Below are 14,293 nucleotides of genomic sequence, written 5' to 3'. Positions count from 1 at the left end.
CACCGCTTTTCAACTTTTCTTTTTTTGGCCATTCATTTACACTACAGTGTTTTGAGGGCCTGAAAAGCAAAATTTTGAAATTGGGATTCAAAGTGCAAGTTTTTGAAATGTTTTGAAACAATACCATTATCATCTCTGTGTAAACTACAAAAATGTGAATTTGTGAAAACAGTGATGACATGCACATGCGTATTAAGCCCAGAACACACCAAGCCGGTGCCGACGAACTAGTGGTGACAAAAGCAGACTGTGGGGTTGGCTCACGTCGGCAGCGTCTGGGTCCAGAGTTGCCCTGACACACCAAACCGATGTTTGACACCAAACGACCAAGTAGCAGGACCGTAGCATGTCGAATCAAGTGAAAAAAAGCCTACAAGGACCAACTTCAGCCGATGGTGTGGAACACGCTGAGAAATTTAGTCGGCCGATGAACATAAACTGCCCGATGGCCGACCGTCGGCTTGGTGTGTTCCGGGCTTTATGTGTTCAGGCACAGAGTGTTTCTTTACAAAGTAACATCACCAACTATTGCCGTGGAGTGAATAATACAGCGTTTTTAGACGCTTTTTGACTTTCTCAGTTTGTGTAAATCTACTTGGGGTTCAGGGAATTTCTTTTGTTCTACATTAATTTCACACATGTCTGGTACAAATATGTTGCTTTGTTTCATTAATACAGTGTATACTTTTTTCTTTATTTACCTCGAAAGAAGGGAAGTGAAATGTGACAACATGTCCCATAGGTGGGGCACGTTGTAACATGACCATATGACAGCTAAAATTGTTAACTGACTTAAATAAAAAATATACATGACAAACTAAAAGATTGTGTCAATAAAAGACAATTTTTTTCATATAAAATAATAGCTTTTTTTTAGAAATTCAAATTTAAATAATTTTGTAGTTTGAAAATGAACACTGCAAAACACAGCTATACATTCAGCTATACATTCAGAAAAACACAGAGCTGAACAAAACACTCTTCTCCCTCCACTCACAGCTCTCACAGTACACAAGATAAATAGACAAGCCAGTACAAATGCTGAACATTTCTTGAAATAATATTTTCTAGATATTCAGGTTCCTCCTCTGTCTTTATTCACCTTTTCCATGGTTTCTCAACAGAAATTCATAAAAGTTAATTATGCCAGTTATATTGTAACTGTATAGAATAGCATTGTTCTAATAGCGGGGCACATTTTAACGCAGTGTTACAACGAACCCTGTCTGTGCAACTGGACTTTAAATCTGGTTAGTGTCTCCTGATAGTTAGTGAAGAATTAAAGAACTACACAAACTGCTAAACAAGAGATTGGAGTTTAAAATAATATCAGATTTGTCTCATTTTAAAAATTTGCTAAAGTACGAAAATTACTTTTGCTATTGTTAAATAAATGTTCAGTGATATCTTCCAAAGATATTTGAATTTTGGCGCATTTGTTTCTCTATATATTGTCGATATGGCAACTATTAAATACGCTAAGTTTCTTCTTGCTAGCGTGTGCGGAAGTATTTAAACCACGTCTTACAAATAACCCCGCGTTAGTTTGTGCCCCGCACACCCCAACACTTTAAAGAAATGTTTTTTAGCATTTGCAAATAAAACAACGAAACAACGGAAATTTTTTACATGAAAATACCATTTCAATATTTCTACTAAAAAACGTCTGGTTTAATTCAATTGCTTGTTTCTTTGTAATTGTCACATTTGCTAGAAATGTTAGTAAAATTTTTAGGAAAATTACTGCAATATAAATTCTACATCTTGTACTTAATGATAAAGTATTTTATGACAAACAATATATACTAAGCATGAAGAATAATGGACAAAATGTTGATTGTCTAAAACTATTACATTTCTCGATAGATGTATGATAATGTACTAGTTTGTGATCTAAAAGTCGTTCTAAATGAAGACTCATCTACAATCAAATGTAAAATTTTATGTGTTGAACTTGTATTATGTGTAATGTTGCCCTGGCTTTTTGTTCCATAAGTGTATTATTAATGTTTTAGGAGCATTTACTGCAGAAATCTAGATAATCCCCACATGATCTCTACAATTAGATAGTTATTCCCTAGATTACACCATTTAACACCAGTCATGGTGCTGATTTGGTGGATAATCCAGTCTGTCATTATCACTTTACATCTTAAATCCGATCATTAGTCCCAGAGGATCAATATTCTTTGATCATATTCCCTAAATCAAGTACCATCCCGTGGAGGGAAGTATTAAAGTATCCCAAATCCTCCCCTCCTCATCCTCCTCCTTCCCCCCTATAGCTGACATTGTCCTCTAAATTAACCCAGTAATGAGATTAGCGTTTCCTTGCTCTAGACAGTCCGACGAAGGAGGGGTGGATAGAGGGAGCGCTACAATGGGATTCTGGAAGAGTGTGATAGCGCGAAGGTGCAGAGATAAGGATCGGTTGGGCAGAAATGCGCTCTGCAGTCTTGAGTAATGACTCTGTCCCTAGTAACATTAGCTGTCATGATAATGGAGTATTTAGAGAGATTGATGCCCAGGGTTACCGGTCAAAAAGGGAGCGATCATTTAAATGTGGGGGGTGGAGGAGGGGGGGTGTTCACGCACGTTTACATGCATATACACAAACACTCAGGTGAACAGTAGTTCGCTGACCCTTAGTGCAAAAGGTCAAGGGAGGAGGTGCTGTCAAATTGGGACCGTTAGTAGTGTTGTCCCGGTGAGTCCGCTGTGATGTGTGTAATTTGGATTAATTAGCAGCCGTTCCAAACCTGTATGAGTTTCTTTCTTCTGCTTAACACAAAAGAAGATATTATGAAGAATGTTGGTAACCAAATGATTGATCCAAACCTTTTTTTTTTTTTTCATACTATGGAAGTCATTGGGGCCCATAAACTGTTTGGTTACCGACATTCTTCAAAATATCTTCTTTTGTGTTAAGCAGAAGAAAGAAACTCATACAGGTTTGGAACATCTTGAGTGTGAATAAATGATGACAGAATTTTCATTTTTGGGTGAACTATTCCTTTAAGGAGACTGACTCCTGGCCAAATTAGTGTAATTAACATTTGTTGTCTCAGAAGAGGTGTTCAAGACTAGTCGCATACATTTTATAATTGAAGTTCAATTTTGGTTGAATTTATTTGAGTTAATTGGAATACCAAAATCTACTATAGCTGTTTAAACGTTTGTCAATTTTTGTTGTTTTCTAGATCAAATAAACTTGAAGATACCATCACACTGATCAAGGGCAGAATAGAGGAAATTGACCTTCCTGTGGAAAAAGTGGACATAATCATTTCAGAATGGATGGTGAGTCGATGTTTTTGTGCATTTTAATATATAAATATTACTTTGCTTTCTAAAGAGAGGAAAAATTTTTGCAATGAAATGCACTGCTTATTGAAGCAAAATGGCTAACTTTGCCTAAAAAGCTCTGCATTTGCAGCAGTTATAGTTGGTTTTGACCCAGAATTAGACAAAGTAAGTGAATGTGTCAGCGTCTTTTTTTCTGCCTAGTCATTTCCCTTTTCAAAACCTGCTCAGGTGTTGGAAAATGAAAAGGCTGAGATGATATATTGTTGATTGATACATGATATATTGCAGGCGTAATCCATAATGGCATAACTTCCATGCTCATTTTAGAAGTCAAACGTCACTCCTCATTTATTTAGACATGACTGATGATGAACGTGAAAAGCAATGGTTTAAGAGACACATGATAATGATGGTTTTTATTCATCTAGGCTATTATAAAAGGGCAAGTAGAATTTTGTTGAACGTGTTTGGAATTTGTTTCTATTTTTATATTAATATTTCTCCACTTATCTGAACAACCTCATCAGCACTATTGAAAATTCAAAAGCTCTTCTGAAAAATGCTATCAATGTGACAATGTGATCACACACACATTTGTATATGTGGTTTACGCGGGACTCTCCATAGACGTAATGGTTTTTATACTGTACAAACTGTATATTCTATCCCCCTACACTACCCCTACACCTAATCCTACCCATCACAGAAAACTGTCTGCATTTTTTCCATTTAGTATGTTTTTATGCCTCATATTCAGGTGTGCATAATTTAATTTTTTTTCTTTTACAGGCAAAAATGAGCCAAAAAACAGATATAGCTCAGACTGAAAAGTCAAAAATTATTAAATGCCCATGAGAAGGATGCAATACTAATGCAATACTAGAAATTGCAAAGTTAAAGCATGACCAATGGACAGCAAAATGCTCATTGGGTCAGCAGGGTCAGACAAAAAGAGGTGGATAAGAAAAGACACATGTTAACTGGAGTATCCAGAAGTGGAGGGTGTCAGGATCTCAGAGACTTAGGTTAGATAAAGAATCCTAAAAATTACCCCCACTTAATAAGAATCACAACATGAAGTGTTGTAAAATATATGAAGACTGTTTATTTATGGGCTTTATAGACAGACAGATTGAGAGTGACTCTTGAAGAACCAGCACCACATCCTCTTGTACTACTGTTTGTAGAATAAATCTTACAGAATCTGGCGGTAAGTTTTGAGAGTTCATTTTTAGTCCATCTCTGCAAAACGGACTTTAGGGTAGAGATGGACTAAAAGTGAACTCCCAAAACTTTTTTGCTGTCCAATGGTCATGCTTTAATTTTGCAATTTCTAGTAGGGCTGGGTGATACATCGCATGCGATTGTCACACGCATTTCGTCAGTAAAGCCGGTTCCCTGATTACCGCGAAATCACCATCACCTGCTTTCAAATGGAGCGGCATTTAATACACAGAACCGTAGATCACTGACAAGCTACGCAATACCGCGTTCATGATCACAGATGAATCGCCTTTGATAATGAACGCAATATTGCATAGCTTTGTGAACTACGGCTTGGTCTATTAAATGCCGCTCCATTTGAAAGCAGGTGATGGCGATTTAGCGGTAATCAGGGAACCAGCTTTACTGACAAAATGCGTGTGACAATCACATGCGATACATCGCCCAGCCCTAATTTCTAGTATTGCATTAGTATTGCATCCTTCTCATGAGAATTTAATATTTTTTTACTTTTCAGAGTTAAATGGTTTTTTGGCTCAGTTTGCCTGTAAAAGAAAACCTGCCTAATAATTCTGCACACCTGAATATAAGGCGTTTTTCATTTCCAGCCTTCATGAACAATTAGATATCACTTATAAGTGATTTAATAAAAATTAATAGTAGTTATTAAGATTGATGTGGTTTAGAATTGGTGAAATTTGTCTGGAAAAAAATAAAGATAATCAACATAAAATAAATTAACTTGCATAATAATTATGCACGTAGTGTATATATTTTTTTTTATTTTGTCCCCTTATCCAATGGAAAATAGCCAATGTAATAGCCAGCACATCAGTTAAATTTTACATTAATATTGTAATTATTGCTTGGTAGAAGAGTTGTTTATTGTGATTATTCTTGGTGATAAATTATTTATTACAAAAATTGGTATCTTTTATCATATTCCTATTACTCTTGTTTGAAAATTTAGGATGTTTCATGCTGTGATTGACACACTTTAAAATCATGTGTCTTGTGGATAATTGCGTTGATTTCTATCCTAGCTATACAGAAAAATTGGTGTTATGGATTTGGCAGTGAGGAAGGCTATAAAAGCTTGCACTGCACTGCATTCCTTGTTTAAGTTCTCTTAATTTGTAGTCTAATAGGAAAGGGGAAAAGTAGGTCATAACACTCGAGCCACCTAGCCACAGGCTCAAAAAAGGACATAAGAGAATCATTCTCTAAATTTGGAAACTTCCAGGACTTCCCATGCGAATTCGACCTGCGTGCGATTTTCTGCTGCCTCTGAATTTTTTATCGCTTGCAGGTTAATTGTGAAATAATAAATGTTTTTTATTTTGTCCCCTTTTGTTTGCACATCGAGGCTATAATTCAACAAGCTCAGTGCCTGAGGCAGGGGCGAGCGTGTGTATGATTTCCCTGTATGTACCTGTGTTTGTATGTCTATGTGTATTTATATGTGTGTGTGTGTGTGTGTGTGTGTGTGTGTGTGTGTGTGTGCAATGCTTCTGACAAAGTAACCTGAGATTTGGGTCACTGGAGCACATTATTTTATGATTACAATTCTGGCTTGCTAAATGGTGTAAAAATCTTGCCCTTCATCATCTGTGCAATGTCGTCCATTTTATTCTGAAAACCTCTGAAGTGTTTGTGCATTGCCACCATTTCCTTGTGAAAGCAGGGGAGCGTACAGCCGTTTTCTGAAAATCATTTTTCAAAGGGTTATGGAACAATAGTTTTACAATTACCTTATTACACAGAGTGGTAGGAGACACATGTCCACAGAAAAATGCAGTCACCCTGGTCCACCACCTCCGATATCTACCTTTGATGTGCTTGTCGAAAGGATTAGATGCTGAATCAGGTCAGATGTTTGTGAGCAAAGGATTGTTGGACATTGATCCATAAAAGCTTCCATACCAGACCATCAGAGTAAGGTGTAATGTAAGATTTAATCTGCACTCTCTGAAACAAAATGGGTGTAGGATTTACTTACAAACAATTGTTTTACTCGGAAATTGCTAGTAAATTTAACATTTTTTTTTTTTTTTCAGTGTAGTCATCAAGCTAACAGAAAGTACACTATGAAAGATTTTGGAAGTAAAAAAAATCAAAATTCATTGAGTGAGTACAGAAAACTGTTCTTGCCTTGTCTTATTGACTACGTTAAACCTACACTATAAAAAATAAATTGAAGTTTTTGAAAAATAAAACTTTTTTTTATTAGTGTATTAGTGTACTTTTTACAAGAAAATACTATTCAACTTCACAATTTCATGTTTAATTCTACATGTTACTGGCCATTTTGAATTTTAATACTAATTTTTGTCTGAAAATGGTGTTGTTACCATTTTTTTGTGTACAATAGATACAGCATTTTTATAATAATTTATAATTTTAATCATGTTTCAAATTTTGTAATGATTTTTTAGGGGTGTGACGATACACTTAGCTCATGAGACGAGACGATACACAATATGTTGTTCATGAGAACAAGACTAGACAATATTTTAACACTATTTTTAAGAAATCTTCAATGATGAAATATGACAAGAAAAAATTTGACAGTCACAAAATGCAAAACAATGCAGTTGTTGTTCATCTTGTAATGAATTTCACTTCAGTTCTACTTTCTGAGTATGAATTATCATATGCGGTAAAAGACAGAACAATATAATGCAAACACTGTAAAAGGTTTTGCCACAAACTCAGCTTCGTCAAAAGGCAGCTTTTCACCTCGACGAGAAATATCGTCACGTTTTGATATCGCAAGATCTCGTGACACGCTTATAATTTATATAATTTACGTGATCTTAATCAGCATTTTGTGTTGAAATCCACGTCTGGCTCCTAGAGAAAGTTTTCCATTTTTGTCTGTTTTTTTGTTTATGGAAGCTAGTTATGAACTTTTAACTTATTTTCACTAGGTCAGCAAGATTTTAACTTTTATTCTAAATTAAAAATAGTGTCAATTACCACCACCACCACAAAAAAAACAAAAAAAACAACGACCTTTTGTGACTTAAAGTTTGCTGTTTATGAACATGGTGTAAAAACATGGTGTCTCTTGGAAACTGGCATTGGTGCTGTAGTCCTGTAGTCCAAAATGTCTCATTCTCTTCATTTGCTCTCTTTGTGAGTGCTAGAGAAAGTTTCTCCCAGGTGGTTGACTGTCCTACTTTTCGGCTGTCTTGAGTTTGTGTGTGTACGTGTAAGTGCAAGAAAGAGAGAGAGAACGAATCGATAAATCAGAGGGGGTAATTTTCAGTAGGACGAGATGTCGTCTGGCAGGGAGAGAAGGGTCTGAGCCGCCGTAATGTCATTTCATAACTCACACAATTGATCTGTACTTTAACACCCAGCAAAACAAACAGACTGGATTAGATTAAGGGGCAAAAAGAAAGAGAGGGATGGTTTCTGGCTCGGTGGATGAGAGGAGAAGTGAATTAGAAGAAGGCTAAATAAAGGTTGTCACAGGATGATCCATCACATCAGATGCTATGGCTTTTCAGTTCTCAGTTACACCTTAGAAGCGTGAGAATGCCGGACAGGCTAGTGAGGGAAGTTCTAAGATCGTTTTCAGCTCCAAAATGCTGAAATTAGATGATGTTTTTTTGCACAAGTCAATAACCACATCAAAGTATGTTTTGGTCATTTGGTTGTCTGGAGGTTTGGTTAATCTCTCTCATATCTGATTATTGGCATTTTAGATATCAGAAACAGAAAAAATCTTACAAAATGTTTGCTTTTTGATTACCATGATATTTCAACCCAAAAGGAAAATGGTCACTATTTACAGATCTTAAATAGTTTCAAACCTAAATGACTAACTGACTTCCTTCTGTGAAACATATAAGAAGATATTTTGAGATAAGTGTCAGTGTTTTTGTCTATACATTGGAAGTCAATTGGCTTCATTGTAGTTTGGTTCCCAAAGTTCTTCACAATATCTTACAGGTTTGGAACAACATGATGAACTGGACCATAAAACATCATAAACTAAGTCTCAATGGCTTCTTTGTTATATTCCAAGTTTCCTGAAGCCATGCAGTAGCTTTTGTAAGAGGAACATATTGAATTTTAAAGGTGCCATAGATTAAAAAAATTGAATTGACCTCGGCATATTTAAATAACAAGAGTTCAGTGCATGGAAATGACATACAGTGAGTCTCAAACTCCATTGTTTCCTCCTTATATAAATCTCATTTGTTTAAAAGACCTTCGAAGAACAGGCGAATCTCAACATAACACAGACTGTTACGTAACAGTCGGGGTGTACGCCCCCAATATTTGCATATGCCAGCTCATGTTCCCAACATTATGAAAGGCATTAGACAAGGGCAGAACGTCTGGATCTGTGCACAGCTGAATCAACAGACTAGGTAAGCAAGATGGAGCAATAATAACTGACATGATTCATGATAACATGATATTTTTAGTGATATTTGTAAAGTGTCTTTCTAAATGTTTTGTTAGCACGTTGCTAATGTACTGTTAAATGTAGTTAAAGTTACCATCGTTTCTTACTGTATTCACGGAGACAAGAGCCGTCACTATTTTCATTTTTAAACAATTGCAGTCTATATAATGCATAAACACAACTTCATTCTTTTATAAATCTCTCCAACCGTGTAGTATTAGCCGTTAGCCACGGAGCATAGCCTCAAACTAATTCAGAATCAATGTAAACATCAAAATAAATACCATACTTGCGCGATTAGACATGCTGCATGACGAACACTTTGTAAAGATCCATTTTGAGGGTTATATTAGCTGTTTGAACCTTTTTTTATGTTGTTTAAGGCAAGTGCAAGCTCTTGGGGCGCGGAGCACCAGATTTAAAGGGCCTGTAGCCCTGAATCGGCTCATTTCTAATTATGCCCCAAAATAGGCAGTTAAAAAATGAATAAAAAAAAAAATCTATGGGGTATTTTGAGCTGAAACTTCACAGACACATTCAGGGGACACCTTAGACTTATATTACATCTTTTAAAAAAAAGTTCTAGGGCACCTTTAAGTCATTATTCACTGAAATTATTGCTTAATAGCCATGGTCACCATTCAGTTTCATTGTACAAAAGAGCAACTTTGCAATAAAAATGTCTTTGGTGTTCACACAGAAGCACATCAGTAAGAGTTTTTTCCCCCTCCATTTTTATCTAAACTATCACTTAAAGGAAAATTCAAGTTATCAAGTTGTTCCAAACATGTATGACTATGGAAGTCAATGGCCACCATCAACTGTCTGGTTACCAACATTCTTTAAAGTATCTTCTTTTGTGCTCAACAGAACAAAGAAACTCATACAGGTTTCAAACAACTTGAGGGTGAGAAAGTGATGACAACATTTTTAATTTTTGGGTGAACAATCCCTTTAAAGACCATCGCTGTGTCCGAAATTGCATACTGTATAGTACATACATTGATGGATGTCAGTAAGACATTGTTAATACCCCTGACAGTTCTTTAAAGTTTTCACCAGTCGTAGTTTGCACATTGGGCATATGATGAGAATTTACTGCAGCACAGACAGTAGTCAATGTTCTACAAAATATCTTCTTTTATACTGGCAGATAATGATATTTGTCCATCAGTGATTGGGACAAAGGTCTTGTGTAAATTCCTTCACTAGCATTAGCCTAGTGGTTAAAGATCAGGCCTGGAGGACGAAAGGTTGCAGGTTTGAACCTCTCAAGGGGCAGATCTTGAGCTGTCATCACTGCGCCCTTGAGAAAGGCACTTAACCCCAGGTTGCTCCAGGGGGATTGTCCCTGTAATACATTCATAGTGGTTTTCTGTAGAGCTGTTGTGTGAAATTCATGGAAATTAATTATTCAAGCCATGGTCAAAAATGAAAATTCTGTCATCCTTTAATCACCCTCATGTAATTTCTTTTTTTCTTCTGTGGAACATAAAAGAAGATATTTCTGTTTTTTGTCCATACATTGAAAGTCAGTGGGGTCAAGTGGTTTGGTTATGTTATTTGTTATGTCATGAAGACAAGTAAATGTATTTCATTAACTAAAGTCACTTAACTAAGTTACATTAGATTTCACATGTGGATGTTAGTTGTACAAACGTAAAGGGATAGTTCACCCAAAAATGAAATTTATGTCATTAATAATTACTCACCTTCATGTCGTTCCACAACTGTAAGACCATCGTTTATCTTCAGAACACAAATTAAGATATTTTTGATGGAATCTGAGTTTTTTCCAGAAAAATAGTAAAGACATCATTAAAATAGTCAACGTGACTGCAGTGGTTTAACCTTAATGTTATGAAGCGACGAGAATACTTTTGTGCGCAAAAACAAAAATAACAAATTTATTCAACAATTTCTTCTCTATCCTGACAGTCTCCTACACAGTTGATGCAGTGCAGCGCTTCCATATTTACATCCGAACGGCGGCTCATTATTGGCCGACGCTGTTCATGTAAGCAGCATGACGCATGCATGTGATGCTGATGCTGGAGCTGGCCAATACAGATTCTGTGTTCTGACGTAGAAACATGGAAGCTTTGCAATGTGTCTTCAATGTAACTGCGTAGGATAATGACATTTTTGTTTTGTTTTTGTGCACAAAAAGTATTCTCGTCACTTAATGACATTAAGGTAAGTCACATTTACTATTTTAACAATGTCTTTACTACTTTTCTGGACCTTGAATGTTGTAATTTTCCTGCTTTCTATGGTAGATTAAAAAAAAAAAAAAACCTCAGATTTCTTCAAAATATCTTAATTTGTATTCTGAAGATGAACGAAAGTCATCGAATTTGGAACGACATGAGGGTGAGTGCTTACTGACAGAAATTTCATTTTTGGGTGAACTAATCCTTTAAACTTGATCAATAGCTGTTCAAACCATCCCAACATCCAAAATGATTTAGTGTGTATGTTGCTGTTTATTTGGGCCAGTGCTCGAAATTAACATACAGTGCACGTAGCAGTTTAAACTTTCAACTTAAGGTTGATTTGAAGTATGTTTTGATATTCAGCACATTTGGGAAGCTATGAACTGCTGTGTGTGGTGATGGTCAAGTTGAATTAATGGCAGATCCCATCTTGGGCCTCATTATCTCTTGATAGCAGTCTTACCTGTCGCAGAAGAGGACAGCTGTAATCGCTCACTCCGTCCACAGCCTACAGCTGCTCACCACACGCACACACACACACACACACACACACACACACACACACACACACACACACACACACACACACACACACACACACACACACACACATATATAACAAACAAACCCAACGTACATTCAGGTACACATACTCTGAAATACCCAAATTCTCTAAAATGCTATGCATCAAGAATCAATGTGTTGAGCTAAATTGTAAGACAACTCACTTTTTGAGCAAAATATAATAGGTTTTAGATTCTTAATTTCCTGACATTCTCAGATTTTGACGGCATCATGATTTCCCTTTTCTTTTATGTTAGACTTTGATACAACCAACTTTGTTTCCCACAACGCTTACCTGGATCTGTCACAGATCAACAATGAAGCTTTCAAACATCTATTGTCCTGCTAAAATGAATCATGGAAACGTGGGGCTCGCCTCATTTGAATATGCTTGTACAATATGGTGCATTTACTACTCGTCTGTATTCATATGCAAATCTGACTCTTTCACACTCGAACCACATTGAGCAAACAGTTTTGCCCCTAGTGTTTAGATTTATTGCACAATCTGTGCTTTATTAACAGTAGTGTTTAGTGTAGTGTTATGGTCATTTATCTTAACGTCTTTTAATGCTTGCCCGCACACAACGCATCTTTTTGTTTGCCTTTAATTTTTTCTGTGGTAGGAGAGGTAGAAACTTTTTAATTAAGCAAAGGCTGTTGGTTTTATTAATCTTGTGTTATCTGTACTCTTCAAACAGTAACACTGAGCTAATTTGACATTTCATAAAGCATCAACAAGATAGAAGAAACTCACACTTTAGTGCTGATTAGAGATACACCAATATTGAAATTCAGCTATTGTTACTATTATTAAGCAGTGATGTTAAACAGATTTTTTTTTTTTTTTTTTTTTTGGTTGACCGTTCAGTTTTGCTATCCTTTGCTATCAGTTTTCAGTGGTCTGTGTGCAACATTCCAACATTCTTTGATCCCGTTTCCACTTTTTTACCCTGTAATTTCCTGCAATGTCTCTAGTCTGTCCCTAATAGTTAAAGGGGTCATGAACTACAATTTTTTTTATTATTATTATTTGATAATGTTTCTTGAGGTGCACTTATAATGTTGGTATGATTTTTACATCAAAAATGGATTGGTTTGTTTTGTTTACTGTTAGTTGTATCGAGTGCTTTTGTGTAATTTGCTGTGTATGTTGATGATAATGCAAGGGAGAGAGAGAGAGAGAGTTTATGGAAAAGACTTTAATGTGCACTTATTGCACTGTGTTTTATTCAGCTCTTACAGTGATTTTCTGGAATGAAAACGGACGCTTTATCATTTGTGTGATGTACAATAAACTTCATAAAACTCATCAGTAAAGTTTTGGCCATATTCAGGCGGGGTCTACTACAACAGACTTGTACTAATAGTGGATAAAAGCAAGATGACAACATAATTTATAACCGTAATTAAACTAAATTATACCTGTTCTGTCTCTATGCAGCATATATTTTCTGGCTCTGTAGGCATCATTGTCCGACTCCGGTTCGAAATGAACACCGCTGCCGACAGTTTCGGACATTTTCAGTGCATGAGATTGTCCTGTTTTGCTGTTGATTGAGCTCTTTAAGCCCCACCCTCTTCTTGAAAGGGGGCCGGGAGCAGCAGCTCATTTACATTTAAGGGACACACACTAAAACGGTGTGTTTTTGCTCACCCCCAAAAAGTGGCAATTTTAACATGCTATAAAAAATTACCTGTGGGGTATTTTGGGCTAAAACTTCACATACACACTCTGGGGACATCAGAGACTTATTTTACATCCTTTTACATAATAGGTGCCCTTTAAGGCATTAGTAATAGTTTACACTGTATATTGCATTGTGAAGTAATAAGGTTAGCACTCAGACATTGATTTCATTATACTGGGTAGTTTGAACCATTACTGTGTTTGATGTTTCTGGCTTTGGATTTGTTGAATTGAATGAGCAAGACGTAGATTACACAGCCCCTGGGAGTTGGATTGATATCATAGTACTGTAATTGAGAGGATTGTTCATTGAATGCTCATGACGTTGGCACAGTGGCTGAATACTGCTGATGCCAGGTGTTTATAGAGCAGAGATGGCCACTGTGGACCAGACTAACACTATTCTCTGATGTTCACAAGAAATAAATTACAGCAGCAAGCTCTAAAACAGACTCTTGACATAATTGACTCATGTTTCTACCTTTTTTTTTTCTTTCTTTTTTTTTTTTCTTCAGCGAAGCATTTAAAGGATTTAGGCAGAAGTCTTCTAACATTTAATTTATTGTTAGACGAACTGTAATTATATGAATTCATTGCTCCATCTAGAAAAAACTAAATGGTAAAAAGTAGCGTTCATCTGTGTATGCGTGTGTGTTTATGGGGTAATTCGTTTAATGTGCATGAATGCTGCTGTCCAATTTTCATTAGCATTTCATTAGTTGCATTCATGTAATTCTGCCCCAGCTCCACATGGCTTAATGAATCGATCTGCATTTTGGCCACATTCAGCCATTAATGTTGCAGTGACTCTCTAGTTGGGATTTTACCTAGTTATGCACAGATGCTGTGCCTGTGAATATACACAGTTAG

General features: G+C 36.2%; 1 protein-coding gene across 2 annotated transcripts in view; it reads left to right on the top strand.

Moving 5' to 3' along the window:
* prmt3 (protein arginine methyltransferase 3) overlaps nt 1-14,293 on the top strand; it is a 76,588-nt gene that overhangs the window by 21,545 nt on the left and 40,750 nt on the right. For both annotated transcript variants that reach the window (XM_067399751.1, XM_067399750.1), the window contains exon 10: nt 3,201-3,300. In XM_067399751.1, coding sequence (XP_067255852.1) covers nt 3,201-3,300 — 100 coding nt within the window. The remainder of the gene's footprint in view (nt 1-3,200; nt 3,301-14,293) is intronic.

The sequence above is a fragment of the Chanodichthys erythropterus genome, chromosome 11 (assembly GCF_024489055.1).
Source record: "Chanodichthys erythropterus isolate Z2021 chromosome 11, ASM2448905v1, whole genome shotgun sequence".
Lineage (NCBI taxonomy): Eukaryota > Metazoa > Chordata > Actinopteri > Cypriniformes > Xenocyprididae > Chanodichthys > Chanodichthys erythropterus.
Note: the sequence above shows the minus strand (reverse complement) of the source record. Positions and strands in the feature narration are given on the sequence as shown.